The sequence below is a fragment of the Rattus rattus genome, chromosome 2, assembly GCF_011064425.1.
Source record: "Rattus rattus isolate New Zealand chromosome 2, Rrattus_CSIRO_v1, whole genome shotgun sequence".
In the NCBI taxonomy this organism is placed as follows: Eukaryota; Metazoa; Chordata; class Mammalia; order Rodentia; family Muridae; genus Rattus; species Rattus rattus.
In genome coordinates, this window is record NC_046155.1 from 5,912,802 (window position 1) to 5,928,942 (window position 16,141).

The 16,141-nt window shown below is 51.7% G+C and overlaps 1 protein-coding gene across 4 annotated transcripts; it reads left to right on the forward strand.

The window, feature by feature from the left end:
* Nucleotides 1-11,844: 11,844 nt before the first annotated feature.
* Nucleotides 11,845-15,458, forward strand: Mrgpre (MAS related GPR family member E). Of its 4 annotated transcripts, XM_032891343.1 has the most exons (4): nucleotides 11,845-12,111; nucleotides 12,265-12,324; nucleotides 12,879-12,976; nucleotides 14,453-15,458. In XM_032891343.1, exon 4 carries the CDS (start codon nucleotides 14,506-14,508, stop codon nucleotides 15,433-15,435), a length of 930 nt encoding a protein of 309 aa, XP_032747234.1. In that variant the 5' UTR covers nucleotides 11,845-12,111; nucleotides 12,265-12,324; nucleotides 12,879-12,976; nucleotides 14,453-14,505; the 3' UTR covers nucleotides 15,436-15,458. The 4 variants fall into 4 exon arrangements, with proteins under 4 accessions (XP_032747234.1, XP_032747233.1, XP_032747236.1 ...); XM_032891342.1 differs by lacking the exon at nucleotides 12,265-12,324; XM_032891345.1 differs by lacking the exons at nucleotides 12,265-12,324; nucleotides 12,879-12,976.
* Nucleotides 15,459-16,141: the final 683 nt, after the last annotated feature.

A 16,141-nucleotide genomic window follows, 5' to 3' on the forward strand; every position in this document is an offset into this window, starting at 1 on the left:
GTCTATTTATGTATACATACACATATATGTGTGCATGTGTGTATGGATGCCCACAGAGGTCAAAAGAGGGCATCGGATCATCTGGAGTTGTAGGTATAGGCAGTTGTGAGCCAACTGATATGGGAACTGGGAACTGAACTCCAATCCTCTGAAAGTAACGAGCATTCTTAACCCCTGAGCATCGAGGGTGCTGCCGCGCTGCCTGGGCACAGTGCTTTCCGGTGTGAGTATGGCCATCATGGGCTAGAGGATGCCCCATGTGGGGATGGGCCTGTGCAGCAGAACTGTGACGTGGCTTCTGACCAAGGAGGGGCTTCTTAAGTCTGAAACACATGAGAAGCCATCCTCCTCCACCCACGCCTGCCTCCCTGCCCTGGGTTCTAGCGGGAACCTGGATGGGTCTACCAAGTTTGTTCTTGTGAGTCTGGGAGCCAGCCATCCTTACCCTTACCTTATCCTGTGGGAACCTGCCTGGGCTGGAAGCAGTGCTGGTGTGGGATGGCATCTCTGCCCAGAGGGCCTTCCAGGGCTCCTCTCTCCCTCATCTGGCCCTCCATCCTCATGCAGCCACGTCTTCTGCCTGACTCATGGGTTTACCTCTCTCCTGCTAGGCTGGCTATCCAAGTTAGGGGCTACCTGCTCTATCAGAAACAGATGAACACATTTGTGTCTTTTCCACAGTGTCAGAGTTCATTGAGTAACAATAATTTCACAGACATAGATAGTTGTTTCAGTGGCAATAATGTACCAGACAATCCTGCTTTCCTTGGTAACCTGGCCAAGGCAAACAGTTTCTTTCATTCTAATCTTAATTACTAATATTAAGTAACAGAATATACATAACACAACACATAGCGCATGTGTTCCTGTGTGTGTGTGTGGTGTGTGTGTGTGTGTGTGTGTGTGTGTGTGTGGTGTGTGTGTGGTGTGGTGTGTGTGTGTGTGGTGTGTGTGTGTGTGTGTGTGTGTGTGTGTGTGTGTGTGTGTATGTGTGTGTCTAGGTTAGTGAGAGCCACAAGGTGGACAAAAAGGAGTTCCCAAGGGTCAAAGAAGTCAGAACTGGAAAAACAGTAGAAAGTGCAGGAGTCTGTATTGATAACAAAACAGAAGCTGTGGCAACCACTACAGGTGAAAGGGCAGGACTGGATCTAGGCAAAAGAACCAGCAGGGATGGACAGACAGCAATTCAAGCAGGCTACAGGCAGTGGGGAACCGAGCCAAGCTGAAGCCCCTGGTGAGTCAGGATTTCTTCACTGGCTGTCAGGTGACAGGTCAGGAAGGGCTGTTGCCATAGCAGCAGTTGGATTTTTGAAGGCTGGTGGAGTCGGGGTTCTAATCTGCTTCTCTCTTCAGGTTCCACTTTGAGAAGAAAGCACCACAGAACCAGGAGGGCGGGATACAGAAGCCGTCGCCTACAATGGAAGCACCTAGCCCAGAGGTCCTTAGTGTAACTTTTTTTTAATTAAGATTTTCTTGTGTGTGTGTGTGTGTGTGTGTGTGTGTGTGTGTGTGTGTGTGTGTGTGTGTGTGTGTGTGTGTGTGAGAGAGAGAGAGAGAGAGAGAGAGAGAGAGAGAGAGAGAGAGAGAGAGAGAGAGAGATATGCACACACTGTGCATGGGTGGCTGCCAAGATCAGAAGAGGATGTTGGAGCCCCTGGAACCAGGGAAGCACGCAATTGTAAGCAGCCTGGTGTGGGTACTGGGAATTGAACTCCGGTCCTCTGTAAAGAACGGTAAACACTTAATTGATGATTCATCTCCCCGCCTCCCTACTGTGACTTTTTAATCACCAATAGCCAGCGTCCTGAGTCCAGCGGGGGAAGCTGTGTTCTCATCACTCTGGACCCTGGGGAGTCTGTCACAGTCTCTCCTCGCAGACAGGATGAAGTTAGGGGACGTTTGCTTCAGGGGGAACAGCTCCTCAGCTGTGGGAACAAGGAGGGTAGAAGAAGAGGAAGCTAGAGAGGAACTGAGCCCTTTTCTGGTCTCAGGGCCTTTTCTTTACTTCTCAGGCAGAGCCCATAACCAGGATGGAGGAGGCAGGCAGGAATCCGGCATAGATTTCCTGCTAGGATGAGGCTTAAGTGCTTAGCCTAGGCAGACACTATGCCTCTGGCGGAAGCAGAAGAGGGCAGGTGAGGCTTGGAGGTCCTTAGGGGAGGGTTGTGGAGTGAGACAGGAAGCCGAGGGTAAGACTGCAAACCCATCTATGTCCACCTCCAGCACAGAGGTTAAGGGAGTCTTAGTCAGATATCTTTACTTCCGTATTCGTGGCCTGTGCTCTGCTCCACCCAGCTCCAGGCGCCGTTGTCACTAGTTTCCAGCCACTAGTCCCTGAGCTGAGTCCTGCCCGGCTGTGGAGGGGCGGTGCCCTCTTGTGGCAGGTCTTGGGGAACTGTATGTGGAATCACTTGTAGGTTGGGTCAGGTTTTTTTGTATGTGTGTCTATTCCGCTTGGGGTCCTGCAACCTCTTCTGTGGCCCACGGATCCTTTCTGATGTTTTCCTCCCTCTGTTTCCTGGAAATTCTCATTTATAATATACTGTTGCAGAGACTCGTGTAATAGGCTGGGCTTTCCTCTGATTTCTTGGTAGGTTTATAGTTTTATCAGACACTGGATGTGTGCACTGGCCATTGGCCTGAATCCTCTACCTCATCTTGAGTCTCATGTGCTTCTGGAGGGACAGCAGAGGAAGAGACGAAGATCTGGGATACAGGGTTAGAGCTAGGAGTTATTCCCGGCAGCATCCGGATATCTAGGCAGCGATGGACAGCGGCCCAGGGGAGGAGAAGCATGAGGCCACATGCATGACAAACCCAGCTGTGACTTGCTTGCTGCCCAGGGAAGCAGCCTGAGTGCAGTGGGGTCCTCTGCAGGAAGAGGGTCAGCTTTAAAAGCTGGAGACCTGTTACAGTGCCAGTGTGGCTCCCCGGGTTGAACGATGTTGAGTGTGTTTTCTCTAGCAAGGGATGGCAGGGAAAGATCAGTACTACAGGGTATAGAGATGCCCCAAGGCTCAGCTACAGAGGTGCCGTGGGACATGAGAGTTCAAATCCAATCCCTGCAGGCTGGAGAGAAGGCTTGGCAGTTCATGGTGCTTAAGAGTACACACTGTTCTTGTAGAAGACTCCAATTCCGATCCCTGCACCTTTGTAAGGTTCATAATCACCTGCGATTCTAGCCTCTTTACTCACTTATACACACATAATTAATGAGTTTTTAAGACAGGGTGGTCCTGTAACTAACTCAGTATATAGACTAGGCTGGCCTCAAACTCACAAAGATCCGCCTGCTGCTGCCTTTCCTTTATATTTTATTTTTGTCTACTTTAGGATATGAGCACACTGTGGCTGTCTTCAGGCACACCAGAAGAGGGAATAGGATCCCATTACAGATAGTTATGAGTCATCATGTGGTTGCTGGGATTTGAGCTCAGGACCTCTGGAAGAGCAGTCAGTGCTCTTAACCGCTGAGCCATCTCTCCAGCCCTGCTACCTTTCTTTCTTTCTTTTTTTTTTTTTTTTTTTTTTTTTTTTTTTTGAGCTGGGACCCAACCCAGGGCCTTGCGCTTGCTAGGCAAGCGCTCTACCACTGAGCTAAATCCCCAACCCCCCCCCCCCGCTACCTTTCAAGTGGTGGGTTAAAGACACTGTGCAACTTTAATATAATTTTTTTAAAAATATATTTACACATGAAAAAACTCCAGTAAAAGTCCTTGCCACCAAGCATGGCCACCTGAGTTTGATACTTAGGTTCCATATAGTAGAAAAAGAGAACCAACTCCCAAGAATTATCCTCTGATCTCCAGATACATACCAAGACACAAACCTACTCATACACAAAAATAAATAAATGTAAAAAAATTAAAAATCAGGGGCTGGAGAGATGGTTCAATGGTTAAAATTGTGCTTGGCCACTTGTAAAAGGTGCTCTTCCAAAGGTCAGGGTTCAAGTCACAGCACATACATAGTGGGTCACAACATCTGTTGCTTTAGTCCCAGGGGATCTGATGTCCTGTTCTAGCCTCCAGGGGTATATTGTATGCAGGCAGACACAGGGTACACAGACATGCATGCAGGTGAGACACCTATACAAATAAACAAACAATAATAGCAAAAACCTCCTCCTGTGTGTGTTAGTGCCCTAAGGAAAGGAAGGCGAATCTCATTGCCACACCCTGCACCAACACTTGGGATCCTTTCACTTTGGGAAGCTAGCCACAATTCCAGCTTCATGCTAAGGTTTTGTGCTACCTTCTGAACTCTGGGAACAGCCATCCCTGGGGCCATGGGTCACTTGGGATTTCCCCCACATTTCAAGGAACACAGCCAAGTACTTGAAAAGGCACTTGTTTCTATCAGGAACTTCCTGGTATCTTAGAGGTAGATCTGTCACAACATATCCAGTACATGATCTTCCGGAAGTACAGGGAGGCAACCCCAGCATTTGGGATGTGGTTCCAGAATGTTTCACATGAAGATAGATGCAACAAGTTCTCACCTCCTGTTTATAGCAGACTAGAGGCATATGCCATCTGAGGTCACAGCCATTGAGCCATCCATTTTCTTTGGCATGCTGGAACAAGATAGGTCTGGGAGATGAAGGAAAACCAAGGCAAGCCACACAGAGAATTTCACAAATGCTACACCCCTGAATCTACAGGGGACAAGGGTCTTCTAGACCAGGAAACCCACCACGCCGAGCCTCTTGTGGGTCTACACTACCAACCCCAGAAACCACCATGGAGGGGATGCCGTCTCAGGCACCTCCTGAAAGCAAGCTGAAACGAGGATTTGAGAGAGAATGGTTGCCTAAAAGACCATCCTAGGATGCAGAACTGAGAGACCAAAAGGATCAAACCAAGATGGCCACTCAAGAGAGAGTTGCCCAGTCAGTCATGCCAGTGGAAAATTGAACCTGAGTCTATCCAGAACCTTCTGAGAAGCCTCTGAACCATCCACTAGAAGATAATTAGAAATCTTTACTAATTGACCCAGTTACCTATTGCTTTGGGGCCCATAGGTGCACTGACCTCCTCACAGCACCAGGCTGTTTAATGACTGTCTGGTGCCTCTGCCTTCCCACAGTGCTCCTTTGGCTGGACACATGGAATATTCTCACAGTCACTGGTGGCACAGAGTGAGCCCAAATCTGTCTTCATGGAATCAGCAGTGGAGTCAAGAAAGCCAGGAAGTGATGAAAGACGTTTATGGTCTGTGTTGCGAGCTCACATTTATGAGCTGGAGGTGGCTCGGCGGTGGAAAGCACACGCTGCTCTTACAGCGGGGCTGAGTTCAATTCTCAGCATCCACATGAGTAGCTCACAACCCTCGGATCATGGAAATAGATGTCATCTCAGTGCCACCTGTCTGTCACCCCTTGGTAAAGCACTGTCCCCTGACCTGACACAAATGTTCCTGGTGGTGGTAGTTGGAATAAGAAATGTCCTCCTCTGTAGATTCATGAATTTGAACACTTGGTCCCCTGTTGGCACTGCTGTTTGGGGAAGTTGTGGGACCTTTAGGAGGTAGAGCCTTGCTGCAGGTACATCACTGGAGGTGGTCTGCGAGGTTCACAGCCTTGCCCCAGATCCTGATCCAACCCCTGGTGTGTGTGTGTGTGTGTGTGTGTGTGTGTGTGTGTGTGTGTGTGTGTGTGTTTCATGATGTATATCTGTGTACCATATATTCATGATGCCCTCCCAGGCCAGATAAGAAGGCAGATCCTTTGAAACTAGCAGCCAGTGCTCTTACCCCCTGAGCCATCTCTCCAATGAGATTTCTCTTTTCTTCCTTTATCTGCTTTTGGCTGTGGTGTTTCATTACAGCCACAGGAAAGTGCATAAACAAGGCAGAGGGCAGAGTTCACTGTGAAGGTCTGTGATGGAAGACAGAACTTGGAAGTCTCCCAAGGATGTGCCTAGTTCAAGACTCCAATTCCTTTTCCCTAAAGATACCTCCAGATCTTTCGAGAAGCTGGTACCTGCTGTCTCCAGGTGTCCAGATGGGCTGCAGACCTTTGCCTCAGACTTTCAGAGTCCCCAGGCAAGGAGGCTTCTAAGGAGAAAGTTGCCACTACACATTGGCTTAGATTTTTCAAAACCTACTTTAATAAGGGTTCTTCCAACCTCCTTTCTGGCCCACCACCTACCAGAGGTAGTGAAAAAGAAAGGTTAATAGGAAATGGGGTTGTAAACCTGTTTGGAAATAGTTCTTTGGGGAAATTCCAATCTTTGCTGTCAGCAGTCCAGTCCACTAGCAAAACACCAACACAGATCAGCAGTCGAGTCCACCCGGCAACCACCACTCTCGAATCAGCAATGGCACAGCATGAGAAGTTCTTTGGCAAGTTACTCTCTACGAAGTCAAGACAGGTGAAGATCAGCAGCTCGATGCAAGGTGGACCAATGCTAGACCCTCCTCCACCGTGGAGTCGTGTTTATATCCTTTCTAAACGTCACACGTCCTCTCATGTGTCTGCTCCAGCAAAACGTCATCTGGCTTAACTGAGTTTCCAAAGGAACCAGAGATTACCACTTCAACTACAGTAATAGGTCTGATCTACGTGCACAGGCCAGTGTGGCTGCAACCACATTACAGAATAGAACACAGCACACTGACATCAATTGGAAAACATATTTAAGAAGATCTTTCTTAAAAGTTCTAGAAAGTGGAGCCATATGACAATACTCCACATGTTTCTAAACCTGCAGGATGTGCACATGCTTCTTCATCCACTAAGTGTAAGACTTGAACTCCAGGATTTTGGCTGTCCTTGGAGATATCTGAAGAGCAGTGGATGTCCATCTTATAGATGAGAACAGCAAGGCTCCAAGGCCTCAGTAGGACTGATGAAGCCCAGAAAAGAACCATATATTACATCCCACTCACCCCCCACCTGCATGGCAGCCTCTGCCTTCCTGAACTGAGACTTACTCAGATGCCCCAAACCCCACTTCTGGCTACTACTACCTCCTCTTACTCTAGAATGCTTAGCCACACAGGTCAGAGGGCTTCAGAACACCACTCACTCATGCTCGCTCACTCACTAGATTGCTCACTCACACTCACTCACTCATTCACACTCTCACTCACCCACGCTTGCTCACTCACACTCGCTCATTCATTCACACTCGCGCTCACATTCATGCTCACTCACTCAGTCATTCACTCACATGAAGCCTCTTCCATAGCCCGGGCTCAAGGTCAAAGGCACCTCCCCAGACAAAGCACCCCTCTGCTGCACACAGCCTTCCAGCCTTCCATTCCTGCACTCCCTACCCACCACATCCCTCCTGGCTGTGGTGGATTCAGTGCTCCCTGAATCTTTCTTGTGCAATCTCATCCTGTTTTCTGTGGGCTTTAAAAAGACTGCAAGGACCCCATCCCAATCTCCGGTCCCATCTGAGACAGACCTGAATGTACCAGGCCAGGCTTGCAGAGCTGTGTCCATGTTGTGTATCTATAGTGATCTCCAGGCCCGACCCCCTTCCCTTCCTTGAACCTCTCCGTTCCACACTCCCAATCCCTGTTGTTCAGGCTAAGCTCAAATCTTATAATAACCTCTAACCTGGGGCTCAGAACACTGAGTCCTAGGCAGAAGCTAATAGTTACTGGTTTTTACTTCCAGAGAATTCTGGAACCAGAGAGGGGGATCCTCCAAGCCAGAGCTTAGGTGGATAAGGAGTTCAGCTTCCAAGCCTGGCCTTGATGCCCTCATCTGCCCCACACCAACCACATCTCCTCTCCCACTAGCCCGACTGGACCTCGTCTTCTGGCTCCAGAGCCATTAGACCCCACACCAAAAGACCCCCTTCTCCCCACCAGCTAGTCTTGGAGGTAGCACTTCCACTATATTTTCCTGAGGCTAATGGCCCCTTCTCAGTTTTCTTCAGGCAAAGCCAGACCCGTGAAGACTCAGATCCCAGGAGATGTATCCACCCTGGCCTGCCCACTTATGTGCTGGGATCACGAGGCTGTTCTAGCAACACAGAATTCTTGGGAACAAGACGTCACCATAACATCATAGCTGCAACAGCCGGCATTCCCAGGAACCTCTGTAAGCCTGGTCCAGCCCAAGGCCTGCAGGCAGCACTGGGGACCTGTGTTGGCTGGATGACACTCTCACTGCCTACTCCACCCAACTCTGTGCCTGTGTGAATAACTGTGTTTCTCCTGAGACTTGTGAAGGCCTTGTTTGTTCCTCAACTGCCTCCTTATCTTGAAGGTTGGAAAAGTACAGCGAAACCCCAGCTCTTGGTTCCAGGGTTGTATCTTTTACAGCCTAGCTCCCTGCCAATCTGACCCTGATCTCAGTGTCCAACCTCTCAGTACCTGCAGAGCCAGCCCCAGAGAGGCCAGTAGGCAGCAGTAATGGAGGTGCATTAGAGGATGTGGGTCTGAAGTTTTCTGTGTTCATAATGTGTGTGACCAGCTTAGACATCAGAACACTACTGCTTTTAAAAATGGATGGAAACTATTTTCTAAAGAGTTGCAAAGTTGAAGCTGGAGAGGTGGCTCAATGGTTAAGGGCTCTGACTTCCAGAGGTCCTGAGTTCAATTCCCAGCAACCACATGGTGGCTCACGCCCATCTGTAATGGGATCTGATGCCCTCTTCTGGTGTATATATATAAATAATGTGTGTGTGTGTGTGAGAGAGAGAGAGTTGCAAAGTTAAAATCACCCCCCCTTTCTCTTTCTGTGTACATGTGCTCACGTTCTTGTATGTACACATGTCTGTGTACATGTGTATAGGGGGTGTAGTGAACAAAAGCCAGTATTAAATGTCTCCCACAGTTGCTCTCCGTCTTATCTTTTGAGACAGCCTCTCATTGAACTTTGAGCTCAATGATTGGCTGGAGTGGCCAGCTATCAAGCCCTAGAACCCGCCTCTGCCTCCAAGCACTTCTCCTTCCCTGGTGCTGGGGTTACAGTCAACAAATGAGGTTCAGGCCTGCACAGCAAGCATTTACAGGCAGAGACATCTCCCCAGTCCAGGTGACTCAATTCTTAACTGCCTTATGGACCAGTGGACTTACCAGCTACATATGTACATTGTGGATGGAGAATTATCTGTGTTGTTAGAATCCCAGTTTCTATCTGAGTGGTGAAGGTGCAAGCCTTTAATCTCAGCATTCAGGAGGTAGAGGCAGGTGGATCTCTGAGTTTGAGGCCAGCCTGGTCTATAGTGAGTTCCAGGATGGAGGGCTACCCAGAGAAACCCTGTCTTGATAAATCAAAAAAAAAAAAAAAAAAAAAAAAAACCAATTTCTTTGGTTGAGAGCTCTTCACTTATTCATTTACGGCTCTGGAGCATGTCCTCAACCCTGTCACATGCGTCTGCACGCAGCTCGTGTTGGGTGTCTAGCCTCTGGGTATCTGGCCTCCCTGGGAGCTGCCTTTCGGCCATTACACATAGCAGAAAGATGTGCAGCTGAGTGGGAGAGTACTTGTCTAGCAAGCACAAGGCCAGGGTTCAGCCCCAGCACTACAAGGGAATGTCTCTTGGGGGAAGACATGGTGAAGCATTTCCGAAATACCAGGCCTGGGAGGCAGAGGCAGGAGCCTCACTATGTGTTCAGTGCCCACTTTAAGGACATAGCAAATTCCAGGGCTGGATAATAAGTCTGTTTCAAAGAGACACAGGAGAGGCATCCCATCTTGGTAATTTGTGGTTTTGTTTTCTAAGTTAATCTACATAAAGTTCTCCAATACCATCAATCTTCTAATTATACTATTTTTATTTTAATATTTTTTTTAAAAAAATTCTGGTCCATTTTCTGGGGTTTTTAAGTTACCTTTCGTGATTTCCTGAGGTTTCCTTACTGGGGTTCCCCTGGTGAGCCCCTTTAATGCCTCATCCCAGGTGCTCGCTGGAGACCTCTTCTGGAGGCGTCTGGGAGTCATGCCCCACTCAGATGGGATCCCTGACCTACACTGCCTGGTGCTAAAGTCCTCATCATCGCTATTGAGTCTCTGCAGTGCTTCTGGCTGGTATCCTCCCTTAGAACTGGGAGTGGGAGCCACTGATGGTTGCAGGCCCCCAGAAGTCGTCAGCCCATGCTGTGCTCTCTGCAGGACTCGCCGCTGCCACAGGACACCCCCACACTCGACGACTTTTGCTTCACCCACAGTTCATCATGGCTGTTTTTATGACTAGCCCTGAGGCCACACACGCCACAGGCTGCTAGCATTTCTCGAAACAGTTACCAAGAATCCTGTCACTCTGGTCAAAGCCAATAGCACTGCCAGATCCAGCCAAATGGCATGTTTGTGTGGGACTCCTGGGACAATTCCAACACTAACAGGGATAGTCAAGAGGCAAGAGCTGCATGTCTCTGAAGAACACAAACGGGAAAGGGAACCCTAAGACAGTGCAGAAGCAGGGCCTGCAGGAAGTTACCTTCTTCATACTGCAGGAGGCAGCAGCTTCTAGAATCTTCCACGCACCCACCCCACTCCCACCCCGGGCCTGGGACTCAAAGGAGCTGCCATTGGTAGCATTCATTCTAAGCCTTGAGGCCGCACAGTCACACCCCGGGCTTCTGAGGAGGGCAGCCAGCCAGCTGGTAGCTGGTGTCTCTCAAATGTCAAACAAGGGGCACTTTTTCAAATTTTACAAAGACCACAAACTGGAACCAACTGCTACCACCAGGCTGGGAGAATTGCTGAGCAGTTTGGACTGCAACGAAAGCTAAAGCAAAAGAAAGAGAGGGTTCAAAACGCGAGGTGAGGCTACGATGGAGCTCAGGTGGTAGACTGTTTGCCTAGCCTGACTAAAGCCCTGGTTCCACCCCCGGAACCACATAAGCAAGGTGTGGGGACATAGACCTATAACCCTGGTTTGTAATTTCAGCACTCGGGAGACGGAGTCAGGAGGATCAGAGATTCCTGGCCACACCAAGAGTTCAAGGCCAATCTGGGCTAAAGGAGACTTTCATACAAACAAAACAGAAGATGTGCCCACACTAGACAGGATGGGACCCTTCTCTCTAGCGCCCTCTGCTGGCACAGCCTCTCAAGGGTGGCCAGCCAAGCCAGCAGCACCTTGCAGAGATGTATAGAATCCCAGCAGCAGATAAGGCAGGTGGCAACGGAGCCTGGAAACATCCCAACAGGTGACACCCTCAGGACTCAGCTGCCAACAGTCATCAGACACCATGATTTCCTGAGTGTGACTGTCACCCTGTGGTCATGAAGGGAGATGCCAGAACTTCAGGTTTGCAGCCCAGATTTCTTAAGGGACACTGTCACTGTCAGAAACATGTTCCAGCTCGGCTCCACAAGCAATAGGGACACAGGCGTCATTGCCATGAGGACCATTTGCACTTGGTGAATGTTGGGTTCCTCTTGGGACTCCCCAGCACTCAGGTGGAAAAGAGAGTTGCTAGGGCCCGCCCTTCTGGAAATCCTAAGCTAGGGCCTGTGCATGCTCTTTCGTATTAAACACCAGCTGTGACCAGCAACTCGTGGTTTTAAGATGATCAGAGAGCCCTGAATTCTTAGGGTTCACCCATGTGAAACTGTCTCTTGTCCCTCTCTCTGCTGGCGACTGTACACACACCAGCCATCACCCTCTGCCTCAGCTACAACCTGACCTCCCACTGCTCTGCTGCCTGGAATTGCCAGGGCCAACAGCGTCCGCGCTCTCCTCATTAGAGACGGAGGGTCTCTAGGGCCTGGCACATGATGGCCCCTCTGTGTCATCAGTAGACAGAAGTGGTCTCTAAAGGGCCCCTGGGAGTCTGAGTCTAGACAGGAGAGCCCGTGAGGTCATTGCTGGGCGTGTCTGAGCTTCCCTGACTATCCCGATTTTCTCTGAGTCCCAGGCTTGCTCCGGAAGCCTGCAGGAAGGAGCTGGCTGTCTCCTGCCATTCATACCTGAGCCGAAGTTGAACCCAGCTTGCGAACAAAGTCCCTAGAGAGGCTATTTCCTGACCAGCCCTATCCCCTCCAACACCATGTGACACTGAGGAGCCTGCTGACGCGGAGTCTGAGCGCCCGCCTGCATCTCTCTCAGCAGCTCCGGCAGCAGCTGGAGCCTCCGCCTGGCCAGGAATTTCCTGGCCAGTTCCTCCAAGGTTCAGGGTGGAGCAGGGAGACGCAGAACGGTGAGCAGCCACGGGATACTGGTCAGAGCTCTGGGGCCCGCCCAGGAGCTGGATGTCTGCTGGGTGATGGGGGCGCGGCCGCTGGGCGAGTGGGGGAGGAGCAGCTGGCCTATCCTCCATCCTCTGACTTGGGCTGTGCCGTCTGGCTTGCAGGCAGCTCTGGGCCACTCCAGAAGGGAAGCTGAGTTAAACAGCACCTTCCCCCCACCTGTGGTGAGGCTCCTGTCCCATCAGTCCCCCGTGTACTACTGTGTCCTCTGCGGGAAAGGAGGATGGGTCTTACTCCACGGAGATCCAGGAGCCGGTTCCCCTAGCACTGGTCCTCAATCCTCACTGTCCCCAACGAGAGCAGAGCCAGGGCAGGGCATGCCTGATGCCACTCTACAGAAGGCAGAGCCACACCCACGTCCAACCCCAGCCTCCTGGTTTTCCAAGGGGAAATTGGGTATCTCTCCTCCATTGTTGTCTTCCTTCTCCCTGCTTCCACCCACAGAGCTCCTTCCTGCTACCCAGCCCTGAGACCCCAACCTCCAGCTGGGCAGGTGACCCCCACACAGCCCCCACACAGGGCTCTATTGGGGAAGGGACACTGGCCAGGCCTGGCTAAGCCTTGCTCTGTCTGTCCCCTCTGTATTGTTGCCATTGTCATCATTCCCCGGTGTGGCTATAGCTCCCATGCTCAGCCCGTCTCCTCCCTCCCCTCCCCCTCTTCTTCCTCTCCCTGCCCCCCTCACTTTCCATGTGCTCTCCTCTTCCCTTCTTCCCAGGCCTTCCCTGGGGGATGCAGGACTGTGTTCTCCCTAGTCCTCATCTCTAACTGGCACTGAGGCCCTTGGTATACGGACAGGCCTCTTCAGGTACAGAGGTAAGTGAGTAGGCCGGGCTGGAAAAGGAGAGGGAGGGAGCTTACAGAACCTCAGGGCTGGGAAGACCACCCGCTCCTTCAGAGCCAGAGTCTCCCTGGGGTCCTGGAAGCAGCTCAGTGCATGGGTGTGTGGAAGTGAGTGGTTGAGAGGGTTCTTGTGTCAGGGGTCTCACTTCTGAGTGTTCCCCCTGACCATGGTAACTCCTCCAAGGCTTCCTAGGCGTGGGGACACTGGCTTGACCCACCAGTAAGAGCAGGAATGCCTGGGGCCATGGTCAGTGTTTTCCCCTGTGGAATGTGTGCTTAGGGCTGGTTAACATGGGATGACGGAACTTCAGAGAACCCAGCCCCGCTAGCTAGACTCCAATCACCCCACTGCACTCCCTATACCCTTACCCGTTGCCCCTCAGTGCCTTGCAAGCTGGGATAGAACACAAAGCCACGAGTGGAGCCTTTAATCTCCACCTAGGGATTGACATCCCCACTCCCCAACGGAGACCAGAGGACCAGTGGCACCAAGGCAGGAAGAAGGCTCTAGCCAATCTCTGGAGAGCAAAAGGCCTTGTCCTGTCTCTGCAAAGCACAAGGAAAAGCTGAAGGCAGTGATAGGATGGAACAGATGACTGCAGGTGCTGGGACAAGACAGGGGATCCCAGTTGATGGGCGGGACAGGGACATGCTGGCCTTCTGAGGTCTGGGTCTCTAGTGAGATATGGAGTTTATCTGCCTCATTGGCACTGTCCCCCCCCCCATGATAAGTCAGGATTGTACGGACTCTCCAGCCCCACCCTTTAGCATCCATGAGCCACTGCCTCAGGCAAAGAAGGCAGAGGTGAGGACTCTGCTTAGCTTCACCTTCAATCAACTGCCTCTTCCCCTTCAAGGAAGGAAAGGGACGAATGAGTGGCCTCCCTGAAGGGTTGGAGTACTGTCTGGCTGTGGGCACAGGGCAAAGGGGAGAGAGAGAGAGAGAGAGAGAGAGAGAGAGAGAGAGAGAGAGAGAGAGAGAGAGAGAGAGAGATTGTTGGGCCTACCTTGCCTATAAGGTACCATGGCCAGCTAGAGGGTCCAGAGCCCACTGGCAATACACCCTCATGGAATGTTCCAGAAAGGTCTAGAAGATTTGAGAGTTTTTATGTAGATGGCAAACACAAGGGGACCTCCAGAGTCATCCCTCCAGGTCCTATGTCTCCTATACAAAGGGAGCCACAGGTCTGGGCCCCTTTTTGTCTCCCATGTTCCAGATCATCCAGGGAAAGCACAGAGCATGCAGTATGAGCAAGCCCCTGGGACAACTGACAGAAACCTTTCTATCTCACGCCTTGGAGAGGGAGGTTAGGTAAGGTGCTGAGACAGAACTGAGAAGTGCACACCTCCTCCAGGGGTTGTCACCATTTCTGTCACCTACTGTTCCCAAGCCTGGGTCCTCAGAAGCGGGCAAGGGTAGGCTCGGCTCCTGAGCCTGTGTCGTTACAGTTGCAGGGGCGTCTGGAGAAACGCGACACAGACTTCCGCAGACATCAGCCACGATGTCCCTGAGAGTGCACACGCATTCTCCCAGCACCCAGGGAGACATGGCATTCAACCTGACCATCCTGTCCCTCACTGAGCTCCTCAGCCTGGGTGGGCTGCTGGGCAACGGAGTGGCCCTCTGGCTGCTCAACCAGAACGTCTACAGGAATCCCTTCTCCATCTATCTCTTGGATGTGGCCTGCGCCGACCTCATCTTCCTCTGCTGCCACATGGTGGCCATCATCCCCGAGCTGCTGCAGGACCAGCTGAACTTCCCTGAGTTCGTCCATATCAGCCTGATCATGCTGCGGTTCTTTTGCTACATTGTCGGCCTGAGCCTCCTGGCGGCCATCAGCACGGAGCAGTGCCTGGCCACCCTCTTCCCCTCGGGGTACCTGTGCCGCCGCCCACGCTACCTGACCACCTGCGTGTGTGCGTTCATCTGGGTGCTCTGCCTGCTACTGGACCTGCTGCTGAGCGGCGCCTGCACCCAGTTCTTCGGAGCACCCAGCTACCACCTGTGTGGGATGCTGTGGCTGGTGGTGGCAGTGCTCCTGGCTGCCCTGTGCTGCACCATGTGTGTGACCAGCCTGCTCCTGCTGCTGCGGGTGGAGCGAGGTCCAGAGAGGCACCAGCCCCGGGGCTTCCCCACGCTGGTCCTGCTGGTCATCCTGCTCTTCCTCTTCTGCGGCCTGCCCTTCGGCATCTTCTGGCTGTCCAAGAACCTGTCCTGGCACACACCCCTCTACTTCTATCACTTCAGCTTCTTCATGGCCAGTGTGCACAGTGCGGCCAAGCCTGTCATCTACTTTTTCTTGGGCAGCACACCCGGCCAGAGGTTTCAGGAACCCCTCCGGCTGGTGCTCCAGCGGGCACTGGGGGATGAGGCTGAGCTGGGGGCTGTGAGAGAGGCTTCCCAAGGGGGACTTGTGGACATGACTGTCTAAGTGGGTCACAACTGCAGCCCCAGCCCATGCGAGCTGCCTGATGTAGGTAAAACCTGGGATCAGAGCTCCATCGGTAAGACCCTGGAGGGGCATCTTTGCTGATGACCCAGTCATGTGTCCCCTGGGAGGATTCTGGGAATGGGCAGATGGAGAGCAATGTGTCCGTGGAGGGCCTGGGGTGGTGCATGTTAGGCAGAGCTCCAGGACCACCTCATGACAGCTGCTTCCACGGCCACCCATCCCCCCTATTCCATGGCTACAGTGAGGACACAGGGCTGGCATGAGACAGGCTAGTCAGGGTGGTGGGCAACTGTCCCTCTACCACTAGCATCCTCCTAGCTAGAGTGTGTGGTGACTTTTCTCGGCGTCCCGTGCTCCTTCCTTTGGTGAGGCATAAATGACACTGAAACTGGACATTCAGTTAGGTACGGAGGAATAGGTGGCTGAACTATGGCAGCAGGCATCCTCCTGCCTCCACATCACAGCCAGAGAGCAAAGCTGGCACAGGCCTGCCATCCCAGCTGCTTCAGAGATTGTAACCCTGACTGGGCCATATCTGTAACTCTAGTTCCAGGGGATCTGTCTCCCTCTTTTGGCTTCTGCAGGCCCTGCATGCATGTGGTATCGTGTCACGTGCACACATATATGCGTACATACATACATACATACATATATATACATACATACATACATATATGCACGTACG